The sequence below is a fragment of the Macaca nemestrina genome, chromosome 7 (assembly GCF_043159975.1).
Source record: "Macaca nemestrina isolate mMacNem1 chromosome 7, mMacNem.hap1, whole genome shotgun sequence".
In the NCBI taxonomy this organism is placed as follows: domain Eukaryota; kingdom Metazoa; phylum Chordata; class Mammalia; order Primates; family Cercopithecidae; genus Macaca; species Macaca nemestrina.
The window spans coordinates 149,391,771-149,410,552 of NC_092131.1; the positions used below are offsets into that span (position 1 = coordinate 149,391,771).

Here is an 18,782-nt window from a genome sequence, read left to right on the forward strand (position 1 = left end):
AGCATAAGAAGGATTGCCCCTGTCCATCACATATCCCAGGTTCTCCTCCTGACGTTTACAAAATAAACATCCTCAATTCCTTGTTTTCACGCTGAAAATATTGTCAGCAACAAGCATCCAGTCATAGTCTTATTTCCTTTTTTCTTACATATATACATGTATGTAATTTTCTGCTAGTGGTTGACACTATTTTTTCTTTAAATTTCCTGCAGCTACTCAAAATCTAAGCAGCTAAAAACAAGTTCTCCCCCTCAATCACACACATTGACCTACACCTACCAAGTTTCCAGGGACTCCTCTGTGGGCTCTAATTCCTTCAATCCCCGTGGTGTACCTAATGGGTGCCAGGCTTTGTTCTGGTCACTGGAAGGGGGAAAGAAGGAAAGGGACAAAATGACAAAAAGAAGTCCCAGCCTTCCAGCAGTTAACAATCTCTCTGGTGCCCCTCCTCCCTCCATACATAGAAACTCACCTTAACTAGGCCTAAGAAGAGCATTCTTCCTACCCATCACATTCTTGGTAAGAAGAAAACTTTTGAGAGGTCAAATAAGAATACAGTAATGTGTTGTTTCTGACTGAGAAACCACTGTAACTCAGTCAATTAGGGAAGAACAATGGTTAGATAAATGGTGTGAATAGCCAAGAAAGATTAGGGAGATTTGCAAACCAAAGCAAACCCTGCACATACAATTTTTTTAATGTTTTAGAAAAAAATCAAAAATTACTGAGCAAGCCCAACACATATGGTGCTTCTTCAGGTCTTTTCCTTGGCTCCTTCTTTAGGGACCAACACAGAGCCAGCCCCCCTTTCATAAATGCCCTTGGGGGAGGGGGAAAGTTGAGCTCACCTGATGCCAGCCTTCTTCAGGTGGACTCCAGAGGCTCAGCTGAGTGCCTCATGTAAAGGAGGGTTTCCAAGATCAAGTTCCTAATTAGCTACACAAAGAGAAAACCATGAACAATTTGTGCACTTGGTGGTATTTACTTCTTTCTTTCTTTTAACAAACTGCCTTTTGGGAAGAGAGTTGTCATAAGGGCAAATCAATCATTTCAGTGGGATTAAAATATTGGGGGGCGGGGGACAACTGTTTAGGTGAAAGACTGCCTGCTACTTTAACCCATTGTTTGGTCTCTTATGCTGTGGGAAATGAGAATAGAAACAATTAAAAACCAAAGATGCAGCTTTCCACCAGCATAATGTAATCTACTAGGCAGGAAATATATGTTTTGTGCTTGTGTGTACGCATGTATGAATAGGTAGATATAGATACAAGTTTAAAGAGTTAATTGTGTTTTCTGAGTTTCTTTACATCGGTGTATTTTACCCAAAATATATTTTCTTCTGTGGGAGTTCCTAAATTCCAAAATGTTCTTTATGCAAGTAGACATGAAATCCATTGAGATGAATTATTTGCAGGGCCTCCATATGCATTGTTTGGACAGGATGGGAGTGTCTCTGGTGATAAAACTAGCCAGATTAACCAGTCCCAAGACATGGCGCTTTCAAGGAAGTCATGTTGACTGTATCCACTGAACTTGACCTACCTGGATTAGGATGTTGCCCTAGTGGTAGCAAGGACCTGGGCAAAGAGATAGGCCTACTCATTCCTGAACCGGTGGGGACTTTTCCCAAAGGGTTGGCCAGTCCAAACTTTTGCCTTGGGAACCCAACTACCACCACTGCCACAGCCTTGGCCTCTCTGAGGGCTTAGGAGCATTTGCAGTGGAAACACCACGGGTGGGCTGCAATTTGGAGCCCCAGCAAGCAAACCTACAGTCTGAGTCTGGCCCAGCACAGGCTACACACACTTTATTCCATATCTGAGTCCAGATACCCCGGCTCTGAGAGGCTATTCTCATTGTAACCACCGCTTGCCTGGGGCTGAGGCTCGGCGCTGACCCGGCCATAACTGCCACGGGCTGGACAATGGGCACATCTGTCCTTTCTCCGAGGGATGAAAGCACCTAAGCGGACACGGCTCTGCCTTTTGTTGCAGATTTTTTTTTCTTTCTTTTGTAAATGAAAGAAAGCCGCGGCATGTGGCGGCCGGGTGTACGTCTCAAACTGGGGGCCTACGCAAGCGTCCCCACCAGGCCCAAAGACCAGGTTCGATTCCGGATTGGAGTGTGACTGTGGGAAGGGCGAAATTACTCCCGAAGCTGAATTGATTTTCAAATCTAGAGGCTTCTCTCGGGGACGCCGGGAAAAGGGCGTCCCTATGAGCCAAGCGGAGACCCGCGCGCCGGCGTCCACCCTGCCTGCGTCAGTACTTCTGGAAAGCAACCGCCTCTGGGTGCTTTAGCAGGAGGGCCTTGGGAGTAACCGGAGGAACCGCCTGAGCCTCCACTGCCCCACCAGCACCCGGAAGTTAACACGGGTACCCACCAGGGCACTCCCTCCGCTCTCCCTCGCCCCCCTCCATAGGCCGAGTCATTGGCGAAGCGGACGCACAGCCTTAATTATGAGCTGAGCGGGAGAAGGAGCCAGGCGGCGGGGGACAGTGAGGTATGGTCCTAACTGGGACTCTAGGCACTTGAGTGCTCCTCTCCCCAGGGCATGGATGAGAAAGTGTGGGCAAATATGTATCTGGGAGAACGAAGGGTGCCGGGTCAACGGCCGCCAAACGGACCCAGCTCTTTAAGCAATTTGCACCCCACCCCACCCCAACCCCCACCCCTCCCAATAGGCCGTGTATTCAGGGGTGGGAAAACGCACTCCCAGCAGCCCCCCGGGAAATAAAGCTTAGTGGGCCAGAGCCGACGGGGTGATAACACAGTCCCCAGCTCCCAGGGCGACCTGCACCCGGAAGCAGCAACTGGAGAGAGAGGGGCGATGTCTCCCCAAGCATAGCACACCAGCCGCTAGGAGCCGGACAGGAGCGTCCCGGGGCTGGGAGGAGAGAGCCCACCCAAGCAAGGGAGGCGAGCCAGCCAGGCGCGAGTCTCCTGGGATTGCAGCGGCGGCCCCAGGTCGCGCTCTGCGCCAATCTTTCGAACGTGCGCGCAGCTCCCTGGCCATCCCGCGCAGCTGGGAAGGCGCTGCGCCCCCCTCCTTCATTTGTACGGAACGCCAAGGGCCGGGCTTGCGGGGACTGAGGGGGCGGGGCCTGGCCTTGCGCATGCGCGCTGCGCCTGGCGGGCGTGAGGGCGGGCCGCGGCGGCGGCGGCAGCGGCGGCTACCGAACCGCGGCCACAGAGTCTGCAACAGTAACAGAGCCATGGCTCAAGCTGGCCAGCGGCGCTGGCAGGCAGCAGCCGCGGCAGGCGCGCGGGCCGCGGCAGGGGAGCCGGGGGCCTCGGAATTTTAAGAAAGAGAGGGGCGAGAGGTGGCCGGGGCGGGCGGGCTGGAGCACTGCGCTCTCCCAACGGCGCGGATCCTTTTTGGAAATTAATATTTAAAAAAAAAAAAAAGCCGAGGACGCAGAGGGGAAGGTGGGGGGTAAGAGGGAAGGAGACACACACACACACGCGCGCGCACACACAGACACACACACACGGAGAGAGAGAGACAGAGACAGAGCCCCACAGTGAGAGGAAGGAAGGCAACAGTCGCCAGCAGCCGATGTGAAGACCGGACTCCGTGCGCCCCTCGCCGCCTCTGCCTGGCCACATCGATGTTGTGTCCGCCGCCTGCTCGACCGGATCACGATGAACGCGCAGCTGACCATGGAAGCGATCGGCGAGCTGCACGGGGTGAGCCATGAGCCGGTGCCCGCCCCTGCCGACCTGCTGGGCGGCAGCCCCCACGCGCGCAGCTCCGTGGCGCACCGCGGCAGCCACCTGCCCCCGGCGCACCCGCGCTCCATGGGCATGGCGTCCCTGCTGGACGGCGGCAGCGGCGGCAGCGATTACCACCACCACCACCGGGCCCCCGAGCACAGCCTGGCCGGTCCCCTGCACCCCACCATGACCATGGCCTGCGAGACTCCCCCAGGTATGAGCATGCCCACCACCTACACCACCTTGACCCCTCTGCAGCCGCTGCCGCCCATCTCCACAGTATCGGACAAGTTCCCCCACCATCACCACCACCACCATCACCACCACCACCCGCACCACCACCAGCGCCTGGCGGGCAACGTGACCGGTAGCTTCACGCTCATGCGGGATGAGCGCGGGCTGGCCTCCATGAATAACCTCTATACCCCCTACCACAAGGACGTGGCCGGCATGGGCCAGAGCCTCTCGCCCCTCTCCAGCTCCGGTCTGGGCAGCATCCACAACTCCCAGCAAGGGCTCCCCCACTATGCCCACCCGGGGGCCGCCATGCCCACCGACAAGATGCTCACCCCCAACGGCTTCGAAGCCCACCACCCGGCCATGCTCGGCCGCCACGGGGAGCAGCACCTCACGCCCACCTCGGCCGGCATGGTGCCCATCAACGGCCTTCCTCCGCACCATCCCCACGCCCACCTGAACACCCAGGGCCACGGGCAGCTCCTGGGCACAGCCCGGGAGCCCAACCCTTCGGTGACCGGCGCGCAGGTCAGCAATGGAAGTAATTCAGGGCAGATGGAAGAGATCAATACCAAAGAGGTGGCGCAGCGTATCACCACCGAGCTCAAGCGCTACAGCATCCCACAGGCCATCTTCGCGCAGAGGGTGCTCTGCCGCTCCCAGGGGACCCTCTCGGACCTGCTGCGCAACCCCAAACCCTGGAGCAAACTCAAATCCGGCCGGGAGACCTTCCGGAGGATGTGGAAGTGGCTGCAGGAGCCGGAGTTCCAGCGCATGTCCGCGCTCCGCTTAGCAGGTGAGCCGGCCGAGGAGCTGGGCGCGCGGGAGATAAGGTACACGAAAGCCGAAGGGACCAAAGGAGGGAGGGTAGGAGAGAGGGCTGGGTGCGCTTCATTCCGCCCACCCCTACCCCCAGAAGGGGTACTCCCTGTGCCTGGAAGGGCCAGCACAGGGCTGTGGGAGCAAATTTCCTACTCTAGGGCTCAGTGTGTTGGGCTGTGGAAGGCTCCGAGAGCTAAGCGGCGGGCCCTCGGCGACTGAAGAGGCGCATTTGCGCTCAGGTACAGCGAGGGAAGCTCGTACGGCCTGAGGCGGAGAGAAATCCCCGCACGTGGTGAGACAATCTGCGCCACCTCTCAGTTCAGCGATCCGGGTTTGGGAAGAGGGAGGCAACGCGTGCGTGGAATCGCACGCAAATGTTCCTCGCAGGTACCTCTGACACATCCCAGGCGCTGGGCTGGAGCGTGCCGGAGCTGCGTTGAGGTTTAGCTGAACTGGCTGCTGTGATCCCCTCCCGCGCTCATTCTTTTGGCGCTGGCTGGAGTGATCTCAATCTAAGAGTATGGGCAAAAAGTTTCCAAGCCACTGGGCGATGGGTATGTAGCACAGACGAGGTGTAAGGGTTAGGACGCTCTCTGCGCATGAAATTGGCTGTGGAAAGGAGAGGGAGGCTGACTGTCCCAAGGTCCCAGTGAGAGTTGCAAAGCAGTAGCCAAGTCCGGGGACCGCCTTCGCTGCCGACTCCCTGAGGACTTTGCATTTTGTTTTTTGATTCCTCTTCGCGATTTTAGTCTGAATCCCCGTGCGGGAGGGGGATTTGGGGGTGGGAGTGTGTAAATGACCCCCAAGTCTGCGAGCAGAGGTCTCCTGCCCAAAACCCCAAACCCCGGGTGTTTCTGAGTTCAGCGGGAAGGTCTCCTTCGCGCCGCGCAGACACTGCGCCTGGCTCCCCTAGACCGCGGATAGGCGGAGAAGACGGCTGAGCCCAGCCCGAACCCCACCGGGGATTTCAGGAGGATTCGGCGACCCTTGAGGGTGGAGAACATGAGGGGAGGTAGAGCTAAGGACAGCGGAGGGTGGCTAGGGTTTGATGAGATCCGGGCGGCGGTTGCCAAGTTGATTGACTCCTGGTTCATGCCCCCTTCCCCCCGCCCCAACTCCCTAACCCCCACCTCCTTCTCAGCCCGGCGCCCGGGCCTGAGCCTTGGCGAAGAGAAAAGGTAAAAGCCGGAATGAGGGTTTGTTAATTAACTGATCGTTCTCCATTAATTCGTCCCTGGAGAACGAGAGACAGTCAATCCGCTCTGAGCCGGGGGCACTGAGCCGTTTCACAGTCTAAAATCAAAGCGTGAGGCCAAAGCCCCCTCCCCCAACTCGTGCCTGCCAATGAGAAGCTAGGGGGTGGCAGGTGCCGACCAGCCTGTGATTCGTGCCCCGAAGCGACCCAAAGCGTTCTTTGGGTTTGGGCCCTCCAGGCCTCCGGTCCCAAAGCGCCGCGCTGGCTGAGACTCTGCCCTGCCAGGTTTTCCAGCCCAGCCCTGCCTTCGTTCGCCCCAGGCAAAGTCCTCATGCAGGTTCCTGCTGGGCGCCCCAGCGAATCGCAGGCTCCTGGGTTTCCACTCTCTAGCCCTTGTGCTAGAGAGTGAAATATCTCCATATATCCACCAGTGGGCTGTCCGCAAGCAGCTGAGGTTCCGGAGGGAGTGGGCGAAGGGGCTGCTCCTCGCCTTGACAGCTTCGTCTCTCCAGAGCCCAAGGTAGTGCCTTTTCACACACCCACACCACCCCAGAGCCGGGCTTCAGGGCCTCTTACCTAGGCAGTGCCCGCTGAAGCCAACGAGTGGGGCAAGGGAATGTGAGAAGAAGATAGAAATGGAGAAGGCTACCCCTCCAGGAAAACTCGGTCCCCATCCCCCACCCCCGCCCCCTGGAGGCTCTTGCTCTGGACTTCAATGTCCCTCCTCCCCCCACTGCCTGCTGTCGCCCCCTGGAAGGACAGACGGACACGTTCTGTTCAGAGACGACCTCTGAGCCATGGAAACCTGGCCGCAGGAGCGCCCTCTGACCTCCAAGCGTGGAGAGCTACAGAGCCGAGCTCAGGGGACGGCACTGTGGAGGGGGAGGGAGCCTGAGGGCTGGGACCCGCACGCTGGAGGCGCAAACCTAGTGCCTGGCAGGTGTTCGTGGCACCCAGGAGGCTATCGAAGGAGCGCCTGCCTGGGCACCCAGCAACCTGTGGAGAACCATGCAGCCCTCGGCCCCAGACCCATGACCTTTTCCTCGAAAAAGTGAAACATTGGAGACTCCAGCAGGGCAGACATTTGGCACCAAACACCCAGCCCACTGTGTCCTGAGACCCTGAGGAAGCATGTCTATTACTTTTTTGTTTCCTTAACTTAAAATTGATGGTGGAAAGGGCTAGGATTGAGGGCGCTGTGTTGGTCCAGGAGGGCCTCCTGCAAGGAACCAGGAACAGTCTCTTCACAATCTATTTTTAAGTTACTGAAGAAGGAGCCTTCTCATTAACATTTCCATATTGTAAAAAGAGTGGGGTTATTTTCTGAACTTTCCAAATGATCTCTAGCGGGCCGAGTGCAAGAACCTTAAAACGAATTGCAGAGCGCCTTGGCCGTTCCTACAGGACATTAGTGCGTGCCCCCCACTACCAGCTCCCATGTGGGGAGGAGCCCCTGGCAGCTTTCCTTGCTGTTGCGCTCAGAGACCCTCCCCCAGTCTCTTTCCAACCACCTTGCGAGGTCAGGGCTCACTGAGCCAGGTTCCTTCGCTCCGCAGCGGGAGAGCGGTGGCTTCTCCACGCCCCTCTGGCCTCAAGGTGCCGGCCGCCTGTTGCAGAGGGTCAAAACCCTCTGCTCGTGGCGCTGTGTTTGAGAAGGCGCCTTCCGGTCACGAAATAACAGCGGCTGGTGGAAGAAGGGCGACAGGAGAAAATTCCCACCAAATTAACTACCTTTTAAAAATCAATATATGTTCCCTCCATGTACTACTTGCTGCTGCCCCATTAAAGAGCAGAGCGACAGGGTTCTCGCCGCGTCTCCTCCTGGATGAGGCGGGCGGGTGGGTGGGTGGCGCGCCTCTGACGTGGGCACCTATCAAGACGCAAGATTAGTTTCCAATTAAAGATTCCAGAGAGCTTCGGCCACACGGCGGGGGCTGCCGGCTCAGAAAGAGACTGCGACACACAACCACCAGCAAGCGCAGCACCGCGGACCCAGAAGAAGGCCGGGCGCAGGCCCGAGGTTCGGGCGGGGGTGGGTGTTGGGCACTCCGATCCTGTCCGACTTAGAGGGGAGGAAACCTCCAAACCCCGCGGGGGCGTTGGCGGGGCCTCCAGCACCCGGACTGCGCCCCCTTCCCGTCCGGTGTTTGCCCCAGAAAGACCTGAAGGAGGACCTGAGCCAGGGGGGAGGGGTTCGGTCGGGAGGCGGCCATGAGAAAGTCTCTCCCAGCCCAACCTGGGCTGTGTTTGCCCTGAGTGGCCTTGCGGCCTGGTTGATTGATAACTGGCCCCCTCACAAGTCCATTTGCTTTTTTGTTAATATTTATCCCAGGGGTGACATTTCAAATGTCCCCCCGCTTTTCTGGGCCTTGGGAGCCAGGCAGGAGTGCGGGGCCCTAGGCAGCGCCCTTCAATCCTTGAAGACTACTGGGCCGGGAGAGAAGCCAGGACTGGGCGTGTGGGACGCAGGAGCTGGAAGGGTTTCTGGGCCCAAGAGTTGGGGGAGAAGGCGTCAAGCGCAGCGATTTCCTCACGCTTCGCGTCTTGGCCCTGCGGGTCTGGTGCCGCGCAGCTGCTCCCAGCCCGCTGCGGCGCGAACAAAGGGCCGGCAGGGCGCGACCGACCGTGTCCGCCTAGGAGCCCGGGGCGAGGGGCGCCGCCAGCGGGGAGCGCCTCCTCCGAAGGCCTGGGATGGCCTGCTGCGGAGACCAAGGAGTCCCAGAGCCTGCCAGGCCGAAAAGTGGCAGTGCGTCCCGGTAGTCGGCTGGGGACCCTCACACACACACACACACACCAGCAGATTGTAAAACCAAAAGGTCTTGCTCTTGCGGACAGTCACCAGAAGGCTCTGCGTGGTGCCTGTCTCACGGCCGGTGTCTGTCCCCCCGAGGGTGTGGGACCATAGTTCCCTCTATGTAATTCTCTCAGTGTAACGGGCATAAACCGGGCTGAGGAGAGGGGGGTGCCCTTGGAGATAAGAAGTGGGCTTGTGGCAACGACTGAAGCAGGGGAAACCTACTTCTGGGGCTTGAGAGGGGCTGATGACTGTTGTGTGGCGACCTTGGTGTCAGCGCAGCTAGGATGCCTGCCAGAGACAAACTCCACTACCTGTTCGGAGGTATGTGGCTATCCCGTCTGGGGGTGCAGCCCCTATAGCCTTGGAAGCATCCGGAGAGGGATCCCGGTAGTTGGGCGACCCGCCTGACCCAGGGCACAGGGGTTGCTAGAGACCCAGCCCCGACACCTCCGCTTACAACCGACACTTGGGTCGGACAGTGCCAACAATAGCACGGTTGTGTTGTAGCAGCAGAGGACTCAAATCCCAGGATGCGCCTCTCCTTATCTGCAAGCCTCGAGCCCTCCGCGCTCCCTGCTTCCCTCCATTAGGCTCCCTTTCTTGGGGTAGCCAGGCTGTGCTAGGGGAGCGGCGCGCGCCCCCTGCGGGCAGTCGGGGCCGGGCGCCCCGCGAGCGTCAGTGGTTCAGCCCGCGGCGGAGAGAAAAGGGATGCTTGCTGCGTCTTTGTTTTTAGAACGTCGTTGTCCTAGTGAATTTCAAAACAATAACTATTTTGATAGAAAGAAAGTGTGAAGGAGGAAGAGAAGGCTATCTAGAGGGTATGTCGAGGTCCCCAACAATGCCTGGGTGTTACCCAATTCATGAAAACAAAATTTTCATCCCCCGAAGTACACCCCAGCTCTAACCTCCCCAAACAAGATAAGTACTTGGATTTTGTATCCAAAGTATGCTTTTGTTGGCATGTTTTCATTTAAGAAAAGCGGGGTCAGAGTAGAGAAGGTGACCCTGGCGGTCCGAAGTCGGAGGTTGGAGCTGAGGGATATAATACCCGGCAGATTGGCGGTTCCTTTGTTTTGTTGTTTCCTCTTCCTGCAAACTGGCCCGAGTCAGGAGGCAGCCTTGAGGCCTTGAGCTGGGAAGTCTTTGTTTCCTCTCGTGTGGGGTGGGTGAAAGGGCCTTCGGAGGCCGACTGGCCTGGAGCCCTGGCGCGGCGTCAGGACCCTGGACAGGGTCCCACCGCCCTGTCGCCTGGTCCCATTTCTCTTTGCCCCTGGTAGGCGGATAGAATGTCTTTCGGAAGTCATAGTAAGAAAACAAAAATTAACAGCTAAAGTTCCGAAGTTTATAATGGCGTAGGGCCCAGTCAGGAATATACACTGGCACAGTGAGGTAATCGAAAAGATCAAACCTATCCTCGTCGATCGGGTGGTTGATCTTTTTGTCCCTCCACGCGGCTTTGTGTGAGTATCTGAGGGCACGTGCACACCTGCTTATAAAATCGGAATTCGCGTCCCTGTGGGTGTGACAGGGGTTGGATCATTAAGCTAAAACGTTCAATTCAGTCCCTTTGATCCGCGCTGGGGAAAATCTATAGTCATCTCTAATCTACGAGGTCTTTAAGGAGGTTGTTACTCGAGCTGTTTTGATGTCATTATTTCCACATTCATGGCAAATTCAGCTAATCAAACAAATGCTGCTACCCCAAGTTATCAGAAGAAATCGTTCTTACAGAGCATACCAATAAAATTTATTTCTGATTTTCTTGTAAGACAGAAAATCCTCAAGTCTAATAAAAGTGGGTAATTAAGAAGGAGGTTCTCCAGTATCCTGCTCCTCAGCTTGAGGCCTTGTTCCTCAAGTGACATTGCTCGTGCTCTTTGTAAAGTCCATATATTGGAATATTTAAACACTGGCTTAATATTTTAAATCAATCTAGGAGTCTTGATGGGTTGAATGAAAAATGACTAGTTTCATTTCAGTCCCCATTAAAACAGCAGAATTTCCACACTCTTGGTAAAATTGAACGGCCCCCAACCTAAGGTAGCAACAGAAGGAAGGTGTTACTGAAGTTGTGGTTGTTAGAGGGTGCATTTCTTATAATGCTGGAGAAAACATTTAACAAATATTTATTAAATAATATTCTCATTGTGTCTCTATTTAAATAAGATGGATAAGCATCTTTGGGAGAAGCAAGCCACATTATTTCTACATGAAAAATGTCAGTCTCATAGAGTCCAGTAAAAAGAAAAAAAAAGTATTTCCTATGTGAATGGATTTAGTGCACAATCATAAATTCCTACCTTCTATCAATAGGTTTGTATAGGTTCTTATTTTAGCATAAGTATGTTAATACTAATGAAGCTTAATTTCCTCCTGAGATAATAAGATTGGGCTAGGCAACTAGACCAATCACAAGACAGTCTGATTATTTTGATACAAACATAAAAATTATTTATCACAGGGTCTTGCTATAGAAGCATCCACATTTGTCTCTTCCAAGAGATATTACAGTATCATAAAATTGGAACAAATTAACTTCTAGAAATTTTCTTCTCTTAATAGCTAATGGATGCTGGGCTTAGTACCAAGATGATGGGTTGATCTGTGCAGTAAACCACCATGGCACATGTTTATCTATGTAACAAACCTGCACATCCTGCGCATGTACCTTGGAACTCAAAATAAAAGTTGAAGAAAAAAAAGAAATATTCTTCTCTTTTAGATGAGGCAATTTAATAAGACAACAGCTGGACAGAACTAGACCCTAAAGTACAACCCATCTCATTTGTCATAGTAACTGATAAGGAAGAAGCTTAAGTTTTTTGTGGACATTCTATTTGTTGGGTACTGTGATAGGAACATAGATGTTCTCATTGAAGACTTACCATTTATACCAGTGGTTCCCAAATCTTACTATACATTGGAATCACTTACAGACCTTTAAAAAACTGATGCCTGGCTGCAGCTTCAAATATTTGTATGTAATTGGTACAGGACGTGACATGGGCATTGGGATTTTTATAAACTCCCAGGCGATTTTGATGTGCAGCCAAGTTTGGGAACCATTAGTCTATGTGGTAGTTACCACTTTTTTCCCTGTTGGTCTCTTCAGTGAAGCTAAATAATTTACTTGTGATAACACCTCTGAAAAACAGTGATGCCCTGAGCTCAGCTTTCCCAGTTCAAAGCCCAGAACCTTTTATCCTCCATCCCATGCTTCTGTTGCCAGGACAGACGCACCAGGTTAGTGGAGCAAGAATGTGGAAATAACTGATTCGAAAGTCTCTACATAATAAAGCTCTTGAAAATAGAGAAAGTGTGTCTTTCATTTCAGACTCTCAAAGAGAGTCACTTAAGAAAACTTGTTTCTTTTATACTCAAGACTTGTAAAAGAGATTTTTTATTATTCTTTTTTTGAAGAAGCAGCCAGAAAATGCAACGAAGTGCCAGAGGTAGATGTGGAATCCCAGTCTCCCCATCCATTTGTTCACTTAAACAATTATTGATGGACAAGACCCATCTCATTAGATGTGCCTGTAGGTGGAACTGGTCCATTTTGTCCCTTGCCTTGGAAGGGGGCCCAAGGGCCCAGATCTTCCCATACCTTCAGGCATTGGCATTCTGATCTGCACTTGGACAGCAATTACACTTCTTGGCTCCACGTCAGTGCCTGCCTTGCTATTTCAAAGCTTGTCCGTAACTCGTATTTTAGGGCTCTGCACTAAAAAGTAATAAATTGACCAAAACTCAGTATATAGGCTGGCAGTTGTCTAGAGGGCATCTTGCAATTTCTGTCAAACACTGCGTGTTTCCAGTCTCCATGTGTTTCTCATCTTCCTTTGCATATGCCGCCGTGGGATACTCAGAATCGACGGTTTCTGAAATCACTGCTTTCGTTTTCACATCTGGTGATGATCTCATAGTCCCAAAGAGAGGTTATCGAAGGAACGCAATAAACTATATGCTTTTTGCTTTCTTTCCTGTTGTCTTCTAAAACGGATCAATGGGGAAAATTAAATAAACAAACGAGCGAAGCGCGCCACCTAGTGACCTCTGTGTTCGCTGCAGCTTCTACGACTGAAGTGCGTGAGAGGAGTGGCTAACGCGATTCGAGTATTGATGGAGTCACAAAAATCGTTCATTAAGGCAATTTAATCTTTGCTATTAAATGTCTTTTCAATTCATTTGGGGTAATTAAGATGCAGTTAAAGTGATTAAATTCTAATTACTTATGCTAGACAAAGACATATTTGTCACACTAATGCGGTTAACTAAGGACTCAGAAAGAAAGTTAACATTTACTTCAAATGATGCAACTGGAAAAATCAGTTCCTCTTTTCATCATTAATCCAGTGAGCTGGGTGATTATGTAATGGCACTACCAGCTCATTAAAAGGGGAAGTGCTGATGAAAATGACTGCTCGGAGGAAAACTGGAACCAGAAGTACCTCAGTACTGTTTGGTCAGCATTCCTGCACAAAATTGCTTGGTGTTCTTTCCCTCCAAGCCCCCTACCCCAGAGTAATAAACAGCTCCTGAGTTTCATCCTGACATTAAAAAAGGGCTGCCTCTTGGGAGGCCGAGATGGGCGGATCACAAGGTCAGGAGATCGAGACCATCCTGGCTAACATGGTGAAACCCCGTCTCTACTAAAAATACAAAAAAACTAGCCGGGCGAGGTGGCGGGCGCCTGTAGTCCCAGCTACTCGGGAGGCTGAGGCAGGAGAATGGCGTGAACCCGGGAGGCGGAGCTTGCAGTGAGCCGAGATCCGGCCACTGCACTCCAGCCTGAGCGACAGACCGAGACTCCGTCTCAAAAAAAAAAAAAAAAGGCTGCCTCACAGAAAGCTTTTAGCATCTGCCTGCAGACGTTGTTAAACCAAAAGATATGTTTAAATGGTAAAAGGCGACTTGGTGTAGAGAGGACCAGGCAGATGGGAAGGGATAGGGAGGAAGAGAATTCCTGAAGGACACAGCTCCAGAAGGAAAATTTCCACTACAGGCTTCGAAAGCCCCCTTTGTTCACACCAACACCCACCCTGTTAGGAGGGACTCCTTCGCCTCCCCAGCTCCACATTCACTGTCAGATGGATGGAGACAGATGCCTCTGCCCTGGACTTATACCACACACGGTTATTATGCACACTCCAAAGAGCACTAAGTACCTCTGCTGTAGATTGCTCTCTCTTCAGCATTTTCCCACATCCACATGTGGATTAGAAACCATCAAGTCACTGAAGCTATTTTGCAATAATCTCCATAGGTCATTCCCAGAATCTTAGTATAGCCTAATTATGAGTGCTCCTAAGGGGAAGATGATTTTAAACTAAATGAATTTAAAGTTTTCCTTACTCACAAAAATGGCTTTTTAAGGAAGTGCCTAGTCTTTGCCTGGTGGTTATGGGGAATGATCCAAGGACAAGAATGATCAATCAGATAATTGGGGACTGTTTTTCCCCCAGGAGACCAGTATCTCTTAGTATAGTTAAATTTGTATATTGAAGCTGTAATTGTGATTTATTTATCCCATCGGATAATATCACCCCTGTTTATAACCAAAGAAATGAAAGTTATCAAATTTACATCACTTAAGTTAAACAAGTATTTTCTTTTTAAATAAACTGGTCGGCTGGGCACAGTGGCTCATGCCTGTAATCCCAGCACTTTGGGAGGCTGAGGCGGGCAGATCACGAGGTCATGAGATGGAGACCATCCTGGTCAACAGGGTGAAGCCCTGTCTGTACTAAAATACAAGAAAAAAAAAAGTAACCCAGGTGTGGTGGCCTGCGCCTGTAGTCCCAGCTACTCAGGAGGCTGAAGTAGGGGAATCACTTGAACGTGGGAGGCAGAGGTTGTAGTGAGCCAAGATCGCACCACTGCGCTCCAGCCTAGGCGACAGAGTGAGACTCCATCGCAAAATAAATAAATAAATAAATAAAATAAACTGGTCAGTTATTTGAATATTTACAGAGTCATTGTTAATGTAATGGATCATATTATACCATCTTCAATTACAAAAAAAAAAACCCTCTCTGGATTAAGAATCAAGTGCCCCGGAGAAAGGTTCCTGTAGTAATTAGCTCTTAGATATTGTCAAATAATTTAACCTTTCTGGGCCTCAGTCTCAATAAATGTGGAATGAAGGATTTGGCTTTAGGGTCCCTTCCAGGTATCACATTCTATGGTTGATTGCCTTCTATGATGACTGTGTATCTATCCATGGGGGAAGCTTAGTTGAGACCCTAGTCTCTTCTAAGTTTAGTGCCGTGTCTGCAGTTTCAGGACTCAACAATGTGTAAGGCTCAGGGGACCAGTCCCTTGTCAGGTGGTCAGGAGTAAATTAACCTATCCAGGCAGGAGCTCTGCCTTCTGGCTCCAAAGTGCTGCAGCTTGAGATTCCATTGCTTGTGTTCAAGACAAACGTGTTGGCAAGGATATGGGTCATTAGGAACTCTTAACCACTGCTGGTGGAAAGGAAAGTAAATTGGCACCTTGACTACAAAAAAAAATAGTGTCAATAACTTGGCATCATCTTCTCAACCTGCACCTACGTGTATCTAGCAATTCTACCCTTTGGCATATCTTATAGGTAAATTCATAAATGCTCTTAGAGACACGCAAAGACTGTTCATGTCAGCATTATTCCTAAGAGCGGAAAAACAGAAAAAGTCTAAACGTTCACTGACAAGGAATGCATAAATAAATCATGATATAGAAAAACTATTTTTTAAAAAAATGAGTAATAAACATAAATTTAAAGGAGTAGTTACCTCTGATAGGGGAAGGCAGGAAGATAAGAGACAAGAACACCAAGTAGCTTCACAAGGCAACTAATGTTCTAGTTCTTTTGTTGAGTGGTGGGCTCATAGCTGCTCATTTTGTTACTGTGCTTCATATCTTACATATATGATACATATTGTTTGGTGGGCAGTGATTATTATTTATTTTTAACATTGGGGAGGTAAAAACATTGTTTTTGTCTGATTCCCCAACCCAAGCAATTCAGACCAAGCAAACCTCAAGACATACTCTATTGTCATTTAAGCAGGTTTTAGCTCCATACTAAATGTCAGCTCTCATAGGAATTATATTCAGCCAATGTTGGACAGGAGGATAAAATAAGTAAAAGAGAGAATTTCGTTAAATATGGAAAGAAGAGTTAATTCTTTCACGCATTTGAGCTCCTGCTGTAGCAAGTTCCGTGCTCAGGACTGGGAATGGAAAGTATAACACGCTTTTTCTTTGGAACTCACAGTCTAGCAGGGAAGAGAACAAATAGCTGTTTACATGTTTCGTGTGTGTGTGTGTGTGTGTGTGTGTGTGTGTGTGTGTGTGTGTGTTTTCCAGGAAAGACAAGTTTAAGGTGTGATGAAGGGACAGTTTTGAAGATCTGGAGGATGAGTAGGACTTGGGACAGAAATGGAGGAAGAGGTTTCCAGGCAGAGGGAACAACAGCATGCGTGGGGGCCCTGGCTAAACTCCTTTTGCAGAAGAGTTCTTAGGTTGGAATTACTATGAAGCTAAAAGCTTGTTTCTTTCCCAGCACAGCTGAGTGACACAAAACATTGCCATCAATTACAAAAGCATTCTCCAAAGCTGTGGTTTTCAGTGGTGGGAAGCCATGGACTGAGGGTTTCACATTCCTCTAGAAGAGCAAATCAGATTGGAGGGGGAGAAAGGGGGAGAATATGTGCCGCTTAAAAAGTTTCCCAGGTGATTCTAATATAAATTCAAGTGGTGAATTAGAATAATGGCATTGAGAATTTAAGGGCAGACGACTCTTACTTTTACTCCCTTTTCTTATTTATTTCTGGAATAACCTATAGCTCCGTAGCTTACTCTGTGTATAACTGTGTGTTTGTGTGTGTTTATAAAATCTTTTACTTCTTTTGATCTTTTTGAAATCAAAAGTTCACTCAAACCTCAAGATCCTTAGAGAAATAATTGATTCAACCTGCTCCTCCATCTAAAAAAGTTATTAACGTTCTATAGGTCCTCACTACTCAAAAGTGTGGCTCCCTGAACAGCAGCATCGACCTCACGTGGGAACTTGTAAGAACTGTAGACCTTCAGGTTCCACCCTAGACCTACTGAACCTACTGAATCTGCATTTCAACAAGACCCCCAGGAAATTCTTGTGTCCATTAAAGTCTGAGAAGCACCACTCATGGCCATGTTATGTCACTCAAAAGGTCTATTTTCCTTCATTCACCCAAACACTGATCGGGTGCCTCCTATGTGCCAGGCACTAGGCTGAGTACGGGGGCACAAAAGAGGAATGAGGTATCTATTGTATCCTGGAGGAGCTCACAGGGAGGAAGCATGCAGGAAAATAAATACTGACAATGTCTCTGATCTGGGTAGGAATAAAGTTCTATGGGAGCAGGCAGGAAAACTGGAAAGAAGACTGAAAGGAGATGACAAAGGACCTGGTGTGTTTGTACAGCCCAAAGGAAGTTGTGACCTGTCGTGGAGTGAAATGATCAGATTTGTGTTTTTGAAAGCATGCTGGAGATGGAGATAATGGGAAGAAAAGTCGCAGGGGACTAACTAGAAGTAGCAATAGATTCTGAGGGTCTGATTATATGTCATTGTCAGCAAAGGTGGAGAAACTGGGTGGCAAAATTTGAAAGCTATTTCTAAAGTCAAGTAGACATGGTGGAGAGTGAAAATGGAAATGGAACAGTCTCCTTGCTTCTGGCATGGGAAGCTGGGTGCTTGGATATACCTTTCACTGCAGAGTGGCTATGTGGATGTCAATATAAAGATGGAATGTTTCAGAATAGCCCACCCTCTCAAACACATTGCTACGATAGGCGGGCTGTCTGGCTTCTGTACAGATTTGAGGTATCCAATCAGTTAGATTGTTTCTGTCTCACCGGAACCTGTTACTTACTGGGAGAGACACGATGTGAGCACGATGCTAATGAGGTGAAGACTGTGGGTCCTTTGGGTCCAGTTTTCACTTCCTGGTGTAGGTGGGCAATGGTAGTTATTCACATTCCAGCCAGCCACCTCCCTGGGTACAAGGAGCCCTGAAGAACCAGTGGAAGGAGTTAGCCCAAATCCATCCCTGCTGTTAGAGAAACAAAAGTAACTCCCCAGTAATGGTAGCTCAAGAGCTGTCTATCTATAAACAAAGAACACAGCAGAGTAGACAGAAGCATAGACATGTGGGTGGGGCAGACAAATGTTGGAAAGTCCTGGTTTGAGTCACTTACAAATCTGACTGTGATGGAAACTAATCAGTTTAAAAGCAAGCATATTTTCATATGAAAACACATTTTGCTTTCCTCCAATCTAGTTATTTTCACAGCTGTTCCACGAACAACAGATTTTTTAAAAGAATTGTTTTTAATTAATAAATATTTTGAACATATACTATATGCATATCACTTTTTTTAAGTTGGACAGCATGAAAATGTATACGGAAAAAAAACAAGTTTTCCTCCCAACCGTGTTCCCTAAGTCCCCAAGTCCCCCTCCCTTAGAAGAAACCCCTGTTACCAGTTTCTTGTATATTCTTAAGATAGTCTATGGCTTTTTAAGTGTGTGTGTGTGTGTGTTTGTGTGTGTGTGTGTTCCTCTTTAAAAATAATCAAGGGCCTCTCCCATCTCCCAAAAGATAACTTTCTAGGGAAAGTACTAAATGGTTCTTACTTCTTTTAATTATTTTGCCAGAAAATTGCCTCCCTAGAATATGCTGCCCAGTGCAATTATCTGAGTAATGAAATTAAAAGAGAAGTAGCACAGGGTGACTACCCCTCTAGGTAGGTTGAAAATGCTCCCAAGTGCTTCAATGGTGGTCCCCTTATTCTAGCTCTATTTTTCTTTTTGAGACAGTCTTGCTCTGTCACCCAGGCTGGAGTGCAGTGGCGCAATCTCGGCTCACTACAACCTCCGCCTCCTGGGTTCAAATGATTCTCTTGCCTCAGTCTCCAGAGTAACTGGGATTACAGGTGAATACCACTGCACCCAGCTATGTTTTGTATTTTTAGTAGAGACAGGGTT

The 18,782-nt window shown here is 50.1% G+C and overlaps 1 protein-coding gene across 1 annotated transcript in view; it reads left to right on the top strand.

Moving 5' to 3' along the window:
* The first annotated feature begins 3,406 nt into the window (after positions 1–3,406).
* LOC105490081 (one cut homeobox 1) overlaps positions 3,407–18,782 on the top strand; it is a 41,596-nt gene continuing 26,220 nt past the window's right edge. Inside the window, exon 1 of the mRNA XM_011755382.3 lies at positions 3,407–4,753. Within this exon, the coding sequence (XP_011753684.2) occupies positions 3,649–4,753 (1,105 nt within the window). The 5' untranslated portion in view covers positions 3,407–3,648. The remainder of the gene's footprint in view (positions 4,754–18,782) is intronic.